This window comes from Carcharhinus amblyrhynchos, chromosome 9 (genome assembly GCF_965287045.1).
Source record: "Carcharhinus amblyrhynchos chromosome 9, sCarAmb.v2.hapA, whole genome shotgun sequence".
Taxonomy (NCBI): domain Eukaryota; kingdom Metazoa; phylum Chordata; class Chondrichthyes; order Carcharhiniformes; family Carcharhinidae; genus Carcharhinus; species Carcharhinus amblyrhynchos.
In genome coordinates this window covers 95,101,615-95,115,338 of record NC_137332.1, presented here as the reverse complement: position 1 = coordinate 95,115,338, position 13,724 = coordinate 95,101,615, and the positions used below count along the sequence as shown (strand labels likewise).

The following is a 13,724-nucleotide window of genomic DNA, read 5'->3' as shown; positions in this document are numbered from 1 at the left end:
GTCCTGCCAAATAAACCCGTTGGATTTTAACCTGCTGTTGTGAAACTTCTTACTGTGCCTACCCTAGTCCACTGCCAGCATGTCCGCATTTTGATCCCTCTAGCCAGGGCATCATCTTTGCATCTAGTCTGTCCAGCCCTGTTAGAATTTTCAATCATCCTAGGAATTCTTGGTACATTATGGCTGAAACACTTCAGATGGTACCCTTTCCCTATTACACCTAAGTGACTCCAAGCTTAGTTTGTCAGTACGTGGTTCTGGATCTAGGAATGTTCCAGTCAACAATAACCAATGTAGACAACTCTTTGCGCTGAAACTACAGCAAGTTTCAGGCAGGCCAAAGAGCAGAGGGGATGAGAACGAGAGCATACGAAAAGAATCTGCTGGAGCGGGTCCTTCTCACCGCCAACTTTCATCTGATTGTGGTATCACTGTCTGTGAAACTGAGAAAACGTGAATTTAGCGTCACAGGTAGAAAGACAACAAGTCAGACAAAAGTTTATGTTTGGTTTCTGCCACTGCACAAAATTGTTGATGGTGCCCAGATTCATAGTTGGATACAAATCCCCTCAAGCTAAATGAGTGGAACAATTCGGCGATAGAGCAGGAGCTTTTTCAGGTATCATATTGGCTTTACTGATTAAAGTGGAAGTCCCGTTCTCAGTGGAGGCTGACTGGTTGAAAACTGTGATTGACATGTTAAATGCAAAGAACTATTTACACTACAGTCCCTGATTGGTGGTTAGAACTGCCAATCAAAACACTATGTTCAGCGTTACTTAGTTTTCCTCCTCCTTTGCTGAAGATTGAGTTCCTGTCCGCGCCTGCATTAAAGTGGGAGGAGTGAAAGCAGTGGGAGTAGGAATGAGGTTTGTGCGGATTTTGTATAATATCATTATTGATATATTCAGGCGGTCTGATTACCCTGTAGGGAATCAGGAAGCGAACAGTTCCTGGTTCTGTGTGGGAGGATTCAGCTGAGAGGCCTGTGCTTTGTTTGACTGGAGCTGAATAATTAATATGAGAGTGATCATTGGAAGGTGAGATTTGTACACAGAATTTTCCTTCTAATTCACAGGCTACCTTTTTTTTCATAGGTCATTGCAAAAAATTAGATGGTGAGGTGACATTATTAGGGAGCTGCAGAAAGTGAGGTTTCTTAGAGATTACAGCCTGTGGTGAGGATCAATTTCCAGTGAGTGACATTACCTCCTGAGAAGGCCTACTGTAAGCCTGATGTTCTGTACTAGTTTTTTGTAAATTAAATAAATGTTGTTTAAGAACCAGGGAAAATCTGGGTAGTTTTTTGACATGGTTATAAGATTGATATTGGTGCCTTTAGTTTTACCATGGCAATTTAGGGTTAAAAGGAACTACACTCATAGGAAACTGGTCATCTTACCTTACTAAATAAAGCCAAAAAACAGTTAAGTACCAGATCAGTCAGCATCCATGAAAAGAACAGTCATGCTTTTCTGTTTTTGATTTGGAACATTTTATTTTTTATTATTTTGTTATATGCTTTATCCAAGAGAGAGGAGGACAAGTTGTTAAATGCCATGTGATCTGTTTAAATGTGTTTGATTGGCAGTCCTTTTAGACTGTGAAGTTATTCAGAGTCATAGAGGTTTACAGCATGGAAACAGGTCCTTCGGCCCTACTTGTCTATGCAGCCCTTTCCTTTCTTTTTTTAAAACCCCTAAGCTAATCCCAACTGCCCGCATTTGGCCCATACCCCTCTACACTCATTGGACCCATGTAACTATCTAAGTGCTTTTTAAAAGATAAAATTGTACCCACCTCTACTACTACCTCTGGCAACTTGTTCCATACACTCACCAACCTCTGTGTGAAAATAATTGCCCCTCTGGACACTTTTGTATCTCTCTCCTCTCACCTTAAACCTATGCCCTCTACTTTTAAACTCCCCTACCTTTGGGAAGAGATATTGACTATCTACCTTGTCTATGCCCCTCATTATTTTATAGATCACTATAAGATCACCACTCAGCCTCCTATGCTCCAGAGACAAAAGTCCAAGCGTACTCAGCCTGTCCTTATAACTCAATCCATCAAGTCCCGGTAGCATCCTAGCAAATCTTTTCTGCACTCTTTCTAGTTTAATAATATCCTTTCTATAACAGGGTGACCAGAATTGCACACAGTATTCCAAGTGTGGCCTTACTAATGTCTTGTACAACTTCAACAAGATGTCCCAACTCTGTATTCAATGTTCTGACCGATGAAACCAAACATACCGAATGCCTTCTTCACCACTCTGTCCACCTGTGACTCCACTTTCAAGGAGCTATGAACATGTACCCCTAGATCTCTTTGTTCTGTAACTCTCCCCAACGCCCTACCATTAACTGAGTAAGTCCTGCCCTGGTTCAGTCTACCAAAATGCATCACCTTGCATTTGTCTAAATTAAATTCCATCTGCCATTCGTCAGCCCACTGACCCAATTGATCAAGATCCCATTGCAATTGGAGATAACTTTCTTCACTGTCCACAGTACCACCAATCTTGGTGTCATCTGCAAACTTACTAACCATGCCTCCTACACTCTCATCCAAATCATTAATATAAATGACAAATAACAGTGGACCCAGTACTAATCCCTGAAGCACACCACTGGTCACAGGCCTCCAGTTTGAAAAACAACTCTCTACAACCACCCTCCGGCTTCTGTCAAAAAGCCAATTTTGTATCCATTTAGATACCTCACCCTGGATCCCGTGAGATTTAACTTTATGCAACAACCTACCATGCAGTACCTTGTCAAAGGCCTTGCTAAAGTCCATACAGACAACATCAACTGCACTGCCCTCATCTACCTTCTTGGTTACCCCTTCAAAAAATTCAATCAAATTTGTGAGACATGATTTTCCACTCACAAAGCTATGCTGACCATCCCTGATCAGTCCTTGCATCTCTAAATGCCTGTAGATCCTGTCTCTCAAAATATCTTCCAACAATTTACCCACCCTAGATGTGAGGCTCACCAGCCTGTAGTTCCAGGCTTTTCCCTGCAGCCCTTTTTAAACAAAGGCACAACATTTGCCACTCTCCAATCTTCAGGCATCCTGGGACATACTTGGACCACCACGACATCCTGGGATATACTTCATCACGTCCTGGGGATTTATCTACCTTGATGTGCTTTAAGACTTTCAGCACCTCCATCTCTGTAATTTGTTCACCAGGGTTTTAATTTCCAGCAGGAATCCTGCAGGTGAGGGCCTTGGTGGTGAACATAATTCTAACTCCACGTCAGTTTCCTATCTGTGAAGGATTCTGCAGGTGACACAATAGAATGTTTCTCGGAAGTCAAGAAAGTGGTTTTGGAGGGCAAGGAAATGGGGAAGTGCACATTGGTAGTTAAGATGCAATGGACAAAGCAGTGGAAAGCTTAGGTAGGGCAGTGGAGGTTGAAGTTTGTGTGAGGTCTAGAGTCTGTTGCCACAAATCCATAGGAAAACAAAACTAAATTAAACTTATTCACTTTACTGGGCTTATCATTTTTTGCCATTTTTACTAAGTTGGCCTAGCGGAAAGGTAGGATGACAGCCGCACCTGGTTTCGGTTTAAAATTGAAATAGTGTCATCACAGACCTATTTCTATTTTCAACATTGGATCACCTGCAGGAGCTTGCTGCAGAACACCTGTCACAGGTAGGAAACTGACATGGGCCCTGGAGTTAGAATTAGATTCACCACCAAAGCCCTCATCTGCAAAATTCCTGCTGGAAATTAAAATCCTGATGTACGTTATTACAGAAAGGAGGTTTTGGAAGTCTTAAAGCGCATCAAGGTAGGTAAATCCCTGGGACCTGATGAAGTCCATCCCAGCCGTTGTGGGAGGCTAGGGAAGAAATTGCGGGTCCCCTAGCCAGTGAGGTGCCTGAAGATTGGGCTGATCTCCTGCTCTGCTTCTCAAGTTAATAGTTTATAATTCCAACCTATAGGAATATGGTGGGACCGCAATGGGCAAAGTACTGCTGCCATTCTAACCTTCTGCTGCTTGCTTTCGCTAGACAGTTAATATTAAAATTGGCCCTTCCTCTTCCTGACCTCTGTGGCAGCCTATATTTTTTCAGATCAGTAGCTGCAACCTTTAAGCAGAACATGTACGTGTCAAGCTAGGTAACTCCTATAGTGAGAAAAGTAATAGCACTGCTTCATAAGGAATTGACTAACATCTTTTGCTCTTTTAGCACAGGACAGGGTAACAAATAAAGATTTTTATTTGATCAATCTTCATAAGATACATACTGCGTTACTGATACTGCTTGCTTGTTCGAGGAAAGATTGAGCAAATTGGGGCTGTTTTCCCTTGAAAGACGGTGACTGAGGGGGGATCTAATAGAGGTATATAAGATTATGAAGGGTATAGATAGAGTAAACAGAGGTAAGCTATTTCCTATGTTAGAGACACACAGTACGAGGGGCTACGGGCTTAAGGTGAGGGGGAGAGGTATAACACAGATATTAGAGGGAAGTTTTTCACACAGAGGGTAGTGGGGGCGTGGAATGCTCTGCCAAGTAAGGTGGTGGAGGCAGGCACGCTAGATTTGTTTAAGAGTAACTTAGACAGGCACATGAGTGGGTTGGAGATGGGAGGATATAGGAGATTGTTTTAAATAAAGTTCATAAACAGTGGGACAACCCTGGTAATGGAAAAGGATATGGGATGATAATGTTTTTTCTCTTTTAATTCACAGGTTTGAAGTTGGTCCGCCTTGTTGTCCAACGAGGGGCATACATGTGATGGGTCGTACTTGGGGCTGCTCTTGATTGTTCGAGATTGGCCTAGTGCTTCATGTCGTTAGTGTGTGCTTAAACTGGACCAGATGCTGGGCAACACGACAGCTCAGTGACTATCACTGTTTGCTGTGCAGAGACATGGATTTGGGCTAGTGTCTGTGGAAGTTTGCGCATTCTCCCCATGCTTGCGTGGGTTTTCTCCAGGTGCTCTGGTTTCCTCGCACACCCCAAAGATGTGCTATTAGGCTGATTGGAAGTAATAAATTGTCCCTAAATTAGTTTCCCTCAATGTGGATTGCCATAAAAACAATAGATAGGGGTCATGGGTGGAGGGGGGGACTGGTAATATTAAAATGGCGGCGCGGGCTCATTGGGCCGAAGGGCCTGTTTCCCGGGCTGTTTTTGTTCTTTGACTGATATTTGATTAATATGTTTGTCCATTAGTCTAAGATAAGGCACAGAGTAGTGTTATTTTGCCACCTTTTGAAAAAAAGTGTTCTGCAATTTCAAAAAGAACAGGAAGCAGGCTGAAATAATTTCAAAAGGGTTCTTATTTCATTGTCTCAGAGTGCTATGAATTCTACCAAAAACATAGTGCAAATGATGGCAAGAATCTGAATTTGTCAAAGAGATTATTAAAAACTCTAGACATAGAAAGGTACATAGAAACTCAAAAAAGAAGTGGAAATATAATACAGAATTCCCAACCTTAGATGGAAATGTCATTATACTGACTGGCCCCCAATATATTAACAGTATGGCCGAGATGGCTACTTGAAAACATTCACATAAATTAATTGGACTTGAGAAGCAGAAATTCAATTTCAAAATTAGTATATTATCCAATATTTGGAGAGGGCAGGTACAGTTAATATTGAGGAACATGAGTAAAACACAAGAAAACATGATTAAATTGGACATCTAAAGAGCAAACTAATTTCAATATGGCCATGCTTCCCAAAATACTTTTCAATATGACCCTATTTTAACACTTGAAAATTATCACTCACCAATAAAAAAAAACTAATAAACAGTGGCATTCAGTATATAATTAAAATTAAACATATACAGCATATAAATAAACCAGATTTTTTATATTTAAGTAGTTTGTAAAAATATTTCATGTACTCACCAGTCTATTAGTTAATCTGATTGAGCCTCTCCAGCTCATGGACCTTGGCCATGAAGTAGTTGAAGCACAGTTTGAGGGTGTTGATATCCATAGCAAACACTTTTTACATGAACGGAAATTCACTCATGTTATTGGAATTTTCTTCATTTGACTGCTGTGTCCAGCATTGACTCTTGCCTTCAACAGGCAACAGGACAATTTGGGGAGGAAAGAAGAAACTTTATCTTGTCATGGTAACATTTCTTCATTATAAATAAATGTGTGCAAAGGCATTTAAAAAGAACATGGTAACATGGTTTAAGACTGAGTACAGCAATGTTTGTAGACTCGATGTGCAATAGTTTCAGGAAACTTTCTTCATCCAAAGGCTTGCAGGACATTTCCTTCATACTTCATTTCTTGACTTTGCGTTGTGATCTACAGCTGTCACAGATTGCCAGCTCAGGAGATTTTAGTCCTTGTAGCATCTTATCCTGCTGATGGTGCACAGTAAGGGTCTTGCTAGTCCATGGGAGTACAATGAGGTCTTGAAGGGACAATACCACATTTTGATCTGCTCCTTGCTGTGTTGGCAGTGTTCTTGCACTTGTTGAGGAAGGTCAGGCCACCATAGGGCCTCATGTTAAGATGCCAGGTCTGGGTGACTGGCAGCCAGATCGGGACAATGCCATCTAGGATGATTTGTTTCAACACTGAGCTGAAGCTCACATCGAAGCTGGCAGCTTATGTCCTGGAGAGCCTAAAACCTTCACTGGGCCTCATCTAGTTCCTTCTTTATCAAACCAGCAGCAGGTATGGTTCTGGGAGCTCTGTGCCACATGAAGCTTGTAACAGACCATGACAACTACGTGAGCCCAAGAAAGTAGTTTCCATGGAGACTGAGCTAGACCTGTGCTGTTTTCAGGAATCTTGTTTCAGTCTTGTTTTTAGTTGAAAGGAGAAACTCACATGTATGCACATGGCCTTCCACAGACCAGCAATGATCTGCAATTAACAATGAAAAGTAATTAACTTGACATTCTGCAGTAGTTTTCCCAATCAACAATGGGAAATTGGTAGAACACACAGCGTGATGTGTGCTACTGGCATCTTTCTGGAGTTACAGTGGGAGGTGAGAGAAAACTGCTCTCTCAGCTCCATGTCCAATGTAATTAATTAGATCTTGTGTGATTCATGTTAATATCAGGGGTTAGCTGGAATAAAGGGGTTTCCTTACCAGCTGGTCATCTATGTGGAATGCCCAAAGAACCTTCTGTTCCTTTAATGTCATACAGGAGACATCAAGTTAAACTGATTAGCAATTAATCCATCAAGATGGTGTTAGGTAAGTATGAAGAGAATTTGTAAGATTTTAATATATATTAATAGATTCCATTCGCTTGTCTGTGACCCCAATCGGGTCATAGTCCAAAGTATGGAAACTACTGCCATTTAGGAGGTACATTCCCTAGAAAATCAGATGATTTGTAGAGTGCATAAACTTATGCTACTTTTTGGACATTGACATAATATTCTAAATGTAGTCAAACAACATTTTTTGGACAGGAAATAATTTTAGTAATACCCCATTCACTTCACAAAACTATGGTCAGTCACTGTCATGAACCTCACAGCTTCTGACCTAGGGAGAGAGCAGTTGACCATGAACCAGTGACACTTTTTAGGAAAAAATTATGGGTGAGGGTAGCATGAGCTTGGCTCTGAACTCAGACAGCATCCTGGGAAAAGTCAACTCTTCAACAGCGAACAGGAATAATCAGAGGAGATACATGACTTCTTATTTTTATTTTACAGATTTTACAATTGCACTGTATTAAACAATACTGGGATTACAGAAGTAAAGACTCTGCAGTTGGATCCTGTTCATTATTGAAGGAATAGCTTCATAATAAAGTCTCCTGCGAATCTACTTTGAATGTAAGGTTTTGAAAAAGCCTTACTCTTGTGTATGTTGTAACATAAGGGCAGCTACATGGGCAAGAAACCATACAAGTGTGACATGTGCAGTTGGACTTTTGCGCACTCATCAGAGCTTGTGAATCACCTACGTATGCACACAGGTGAAAGGCCATTCAAATGTGAGGTGTGTGATAAGGGTTTCAGTCATTCATCAAGTCTTGTGAAACATCGGCACGTTCACACAGGTGAAAGGCCATTCAAATGTAAGGTATGTGAAAAGGCCTTTGCACAAGCATCAACCCTCCTACAACATTGGCGTATCCATACAGGCGAGAAACCATTCAAATGCAAGATTTGCGACAAAGCTTTCATGAAGCAGTTGCACCTAGTAGAACACAGGCGTACCCACACAGAGGAGAAAGCCTTCAAATGTGATGCCTGTAGCAAAGCTTTCATAACTTCAGCAGGCCTGCTGGAACATAAGTGCATTCGTAAAAGTGGGAAATTGTTCAGGTGTGAAGTTTGCAACAAAGATTTCTGCAGCTCCACCTATCTTGTTGTACATCAGCGTATTCACACTGGTGAGAGACCATTCAATTGTGAGGTTTGCAACAGAGCTTTCTGCAATTTATCATACCTCCGAAAGCATCAGCGCATCCACACAGATGAAAGACCATTCAGATGTGAGGTTTGTAACAAAGATTTCTGCAGCTCATCATACCTCCGAATACACCAGCGTAGCCACACAGATGACCGACCATTCAAGTGTGATACATGTGACAAAGATTTCTGTAGCTCATCCTACCTTGCTGTACACCAGCGCATCCACACAGGGGAGAGACCATTCAAGTGTGAGGTATGCGACAAAGCTTTTCTGAGCTCCTCATACTTCCTGAGACACCAGTGCATCCCCACAGGTGATAAACCATTCAAATGTGAATTTTGCAACAAAGGTTTCACCCAGTTTCCAGACCTTCTAAAACATCAGCACACCCACACAGGTGATAGACGCTTTCAATGTGACTTCTGCCAGAACTGCTTCACCTACTCCTCCTCTTTAGAAATACATAAACGCATTCACACAGGATAGGAATTCTTTCATCCTTCGTTCCAGTACCTAACCTGTAAACCATATAAAAGGGCAGTGGAAGCAGATTTAGTGTTAACTTTCAAAATAAATTGGATCTATACTTGAAAAGGAAAGTTATGCTGGGTTATTGGGGAAGGTGCAGAGGAATGGTTATTAATTGGATAGCTCTTTCAAAGAGCAGGCAAAGGCACAATAGTCTCCATGTTGCAGCTTTCATCCCATTAGCAGTTCTGCTGGGGCTGAGGGAGGAAATTTTTGATTCTTGTGGCATAGGTCGCACTGTCTGTGATGTCTGAGTTGAGGCTTCGACACCAGATGGAGCTCCTGGCCAAAACTTTTGTATTTGATACTCCAGGGTGGCCATTATGTAGTTCCATAGATATCCATCACCGTCCTGGGTGAGGGACAGCTACTCAGGACCCCCAGAGAATCATCCTGTCTTCGACACTAAGTTTATCCTCTTTGTCAGATAGGGTTTCATTTCCTCAGAGTCTACCTTTCAGGATCATGCGTTCTCTATGTTTCTATAACTCTTGAAGCTAAAAGGATCAAAGGATATAGGGGGAGGGCAGGATCAAGATATTGAATTTGATTATCAACCATAATCAAAATGAATGGCGGAGCAGGCTCAAATGGCCTGCTAGAATTGCTTTGCCAGCTGCCCTCTTAGAATACACTGATATATCCATTCTCTGAAGGGGATGTGGAGATTATTTAGGAAATAAATTATAAACATACTGCATGCCCCAACGTTACTTCCTCTTCTCTGTTCATCTGTCATCTTCAGTTTGTAAGACTCTTGTCAGAAAACTGTGAGTATCATGTCGCTGAATATCTGCTGCAAGAAGTTATGAATTCCTTCAACACGCTTGTGCAATTCCTCATTTCTCATTACTCTGCATAAAAGAAATTTGTACAAGAAATTTCCACAATTTAACTTCCCTATGTAGATGTTATTTTCCAAATTTATTTGCACAAGATTACAGGTATCTTGCTTTAAACATGATTTGGCCATAGGAACCATGTATCCTATCTATCTGGCCATGGTTATAATGAATGGGCTCTCCACCCTATCTCATGGGCAGCACGGTGGCACAACACCAGGGACCCCGGTTTGATTCTGGCCTGGGTGTCTGTATGGGGTTTGCACATTTTCCCCGTATCTATGTGGATTTACCCTGGGTGCCCCAGTTTCCTCCTACAAATGTGCAAGTTATAAACACTTGGGGGTGGAATGTGGGCCTGGGTAAGATGTTGAACCTGGGTGCAGGTTCGATGGGCCAAATGGCCCATTCTGCATTGTAGGGATCTATGGTTAATATTGTAAAGTATTTCCACATCATATTCACTGATATGAATTTGGAGCAGAACAATCACATAAGATTTTTTTAAGTCAAGCTTTCTGTTTAGGGATTTTAAGTGCACCAATTATTTTAGAGTGAACATTCATATTCAGAAAGAATTCCTAATTTGCTTGCAACACAGCAACCAACAGAAGACCAGTTAGTTAGCTTAAGTGGCTGGATGGCAAGTGTTTGTTTCAGAATATTGCCAACAACAGGTTTGATTCCCATTCTAGCTGAGGTAGACATGGGATCTTCCTTCTCACCCTGAGAGTGGAAAGCAATGGAAAACCAACATTGAAAAAGGTGCCGAGGAAACATCAACAGACAATGAGCCGAGGACATGATTTCAGGCAGAGCACACGTGAAAGAATGGCAACCATGTTACCATTGTTTGACTGATGATAGGAGACAGAGCTATTCCCTCTGTACTGGATAATTCATCAGTGAATACCCTTCTGTGATAATAGTTGGTTCAATGTTAACATCAATGATAAAATAGGTATATTGTTGAAGGCATCCTTCAAGGAACCTTCAAAATTACATCAATTAAAATTAACTTTATGCATATCAGGTGACTGTCTCAGTTTCATGAGTGCGCTTAGCTCAACCTAACATGAATATAAACTTGAGCCATGAAAACCTCTTGGAGATGTAGGACCCATGCTTTAAGTCATCCAGAATTCTATGAAAGCTGAGGTAAACTGCCCAAGAACTTTTCAACATCTTGATTTTAAAAAATGGTTTCAACATTGTCAGTAAATATTTTGTTGTTGTTTATCTTGTGCATGAATTTACATTTTGCAATAAATTTAATGTTTAGGTTTAGCCAAAATTATATGTTCTGATGGAATGCTACTTTTTACATGTTTTAACAACAAGGAACATGTACTAAACATTACCAAGTCTTCTATTGTCAAATAGTTCAATAAATTGTTATTGTTTCTGTTACACCTTTCTGGCCCCTAGCCTCGACGTATCACTTTTTAATTGGTAATAGGTGTGAATCTGCCCAAGGAACATGCTTTGTTGCCACTAGCACCAATAAAGAATATTGGAAGAATTCAATTCATAACAGTGATTATCAGATATGTACAGCTAACTACATCATTAATTGGTGGAACTGGTGATCAATGTTTTTAAATTGTGTGGATATTGGTTAGCCATTTGTAACTATGTACCTTAAAATCTAATTGTAGCTGTTAAATTATGACTTTTGTTGTTTTCCTTATATTCTGGATATTTTTCACATTTTCAGTCACTTTTGCTTCCATTTCCTGATCTAAGTCATTGTGTCATCAAATTCAGAACAGCGGTTTCATACTTCACATAGTCCATCAGGTTGACTACAAAAAAAAAGCCTCAATAATTTTCCATTCAAAGAATATATATTCCCAGAGCATTGTTCCACTTAATATGCTTTTTAAACAAATGATATCCTAACTTGTTGAATTTAACACAAATAGGAAGTCCTGTGGCACAGTGGATAGCACCCTGCCTCCCAGCCAGAAACTCAACGTTTGAGTCCACTCTAGACCTCGATGGCTAAGGAAGGTGAATGAACAGGTTGTATGTATCAACTTGCATATCCTTCCAAAACATCAATTGCTGGTGGTAAGAGCAAGAGATACTGCTGGTCAGTAATGCTTGATGCAGGGTGATAACCCTCCATAAAACCGTAAGATATTAGGACCAGATTTAGGTCATTTGGCCCATCAAGTTGCTCCACCGTTCAATCATGGCTGATGTTTCTCAACCCCATTCTCTCAGTTTTTTTCTGTAACCTTTGAACCTCTTACCAATCAAGAACCTATGTGTCTATGCCTTAAATACACTCAATGACTTGGCCTCCACAGCCTTCTGTGCCAATTAATTCCATAGATTCACCATTCTCTGGCTGAAGAAATTCCTCCTCATCTCAGCTCTAAAGAGTTGTCCCTTTTACTCTGAGGTTGTGCCCTTGGATTCTGGTCTCTCCAACTAATGGAAACATCTTCTCCACGTCCACTCTCACCAGGTCTTTTAGTATTCTGTAAATTTCAATGAGATTCCCCCCTCAAACTTCCAAACTCCATCGAATACAGACTCAGAGACCTCAAACGCCTTTTGTTTCTGGGATCTTTCTCATGAACCTCATCTGGATCCTCTCCAAGGCTTGTATATCCTTCCTTTGATACGGGGTGCAAAATTGCTCAAAATATTCCAAATGTGGTTTGACAAGTGCCTTCGAAAGCCTCAGTAGCATATCCCAGCTTTTGTATCCTAGTCCTCTTGAAATGAATGCTAATATTGCATTTGCCTTCCTAACTACCAACTCAAACTGCAAGTTAAACTTAAGAGAATCCTAAATTAGGATTCCCAAATCCCTTTGCACTTCAGATTTCTGAATTCTCTCCTCATTTAGAAAATAATCTACTTTTATTCTTCCTGTCAAAATGCATTACCTCACACTTTCCAACACTATTTCATCTGCCACTTCTTTGCCCACTCCTAATTGTCCAAGTCCTTCTGTTGCCTCCCCACTTCCTCAATATTACTTATCCCTCCACCTATCTTTGTATCATCTGCAAACTTAGGCATAATGCCCTCAGTCCCTTCATCTAGATCATTGATGTATAAAGTGAAAAGTTGTAGTCCCAACACTGACCCCTGAGATTTCCATTTGTCACCGACTATCTCCTAAAAAGGATCCCTTTATCCTCATCCTCTGCCTTCTGCCAGTCAGCCAATCTTCTATCTGTGCTAATACCTTGCCTCCAACACCAAGGGCATCTTTCTCAGCAGCTTTCCAATGACACCTTGTCAAAGGCCTTCTGGAATCTAAGTAGATAATCTCCATTGGCTCTCATTTGTCTAACCTGCTTGTTACCTCCTCAAAGAATTCCAACAGATTTGTCAGGCATGACGTCCTTTACACAAAACCATGCTGACTTCCCACTATTTTACCATGCAGTTCCAAATACTCCGAAATCTCATCCTTAATAATGGACTCTAAAATCTTACCAATGACCAAGGTCAGGATAACTGCCCTGTAATTTCAAATCTTTTGCCACCCTTCTTTCTAAAACAGGACTGTTACATTAGCAATTTTTTAGTCCTCTGGGACCCTCCCTGATTCCAGTGATCCTTGAAAGATCACCATTAATGCCTTCACAATCTCTTCAGCTATCTCCTTCAGAACTATGCGGTGCAGTCCACCTAGTCCAGGTGATTTATTCACATTGAAACCTTTCAGCTACCCAAGCACCTTTGGCTTAGTAATGGCCACCACACACACCTCTGGCCCCTGACCTTTTATTTGTATGTTACTAGCATCTTCCACTGTGAAGACTGAAGCAAAGTACCTATTCGGTTCTTCCGCCATTTGTTTGTTCCCCATTATTGTTTTCCAGCAGTCCCCTGTCCACCCTTGTCTCTCTTTTAGCCCTTATATATCTTGGAAAAAGAAACTCCTGCAATCTTTTTACTGCGTAGCTCACATTTCATCTTTTT

The 13,724-nt window shown here is 41.0% G+C and overlaps 1 protein-coding gene across 2 annotated transcripts; it reads left to right on the top strand.

Moving 5' to 3' along the window:
• Positions 1-800: 800 nt before the first annotated feature.
• On the top strand, positions 801-11,183 carry LOC145348097 (uncharacterized). 2 transcript variants are annotated; one of them, XM_080196239.1, is made up of 2 exons: positions 801-869; positions 4,726-11,183. In XM_080196239.1, the coding sequence occupies exon 2, from the start codon at positions 7,873-7,875 to the stop codon at positions 8,887-8,889; it is 1,017 nt and encodes a 338-aa protein (XP_080052365.1). In that variant the 5' UTR covers positions 801-869; positions 4,726-7,872; the 3' UTR covers positions 8,890-11,183. The 2 variants fall into 2 exon arrangements, with proteins under 2 accessions (XP_080052365.1, XP_080052366.1); XM_080196240.1 differs by lacking the exon at positions 801-869 and adding an exon at positions 940-1,040 and having other exon boundaries at positions 7,695-11,183.
• The last annotated feature ends 2,541 nt before the right edge of the window (positions 11,184-13,724 follow it).

Bases quoted from the DNA above. Each gene is read 5' to 3' on its own strand.
- LOC145348097 (XM_080196239.1), top strand. From the start codon at position 7,873: ATGGGCAAGAAACCATACAAGTGTGACATGTGCAGTTGGACTTTTGCG.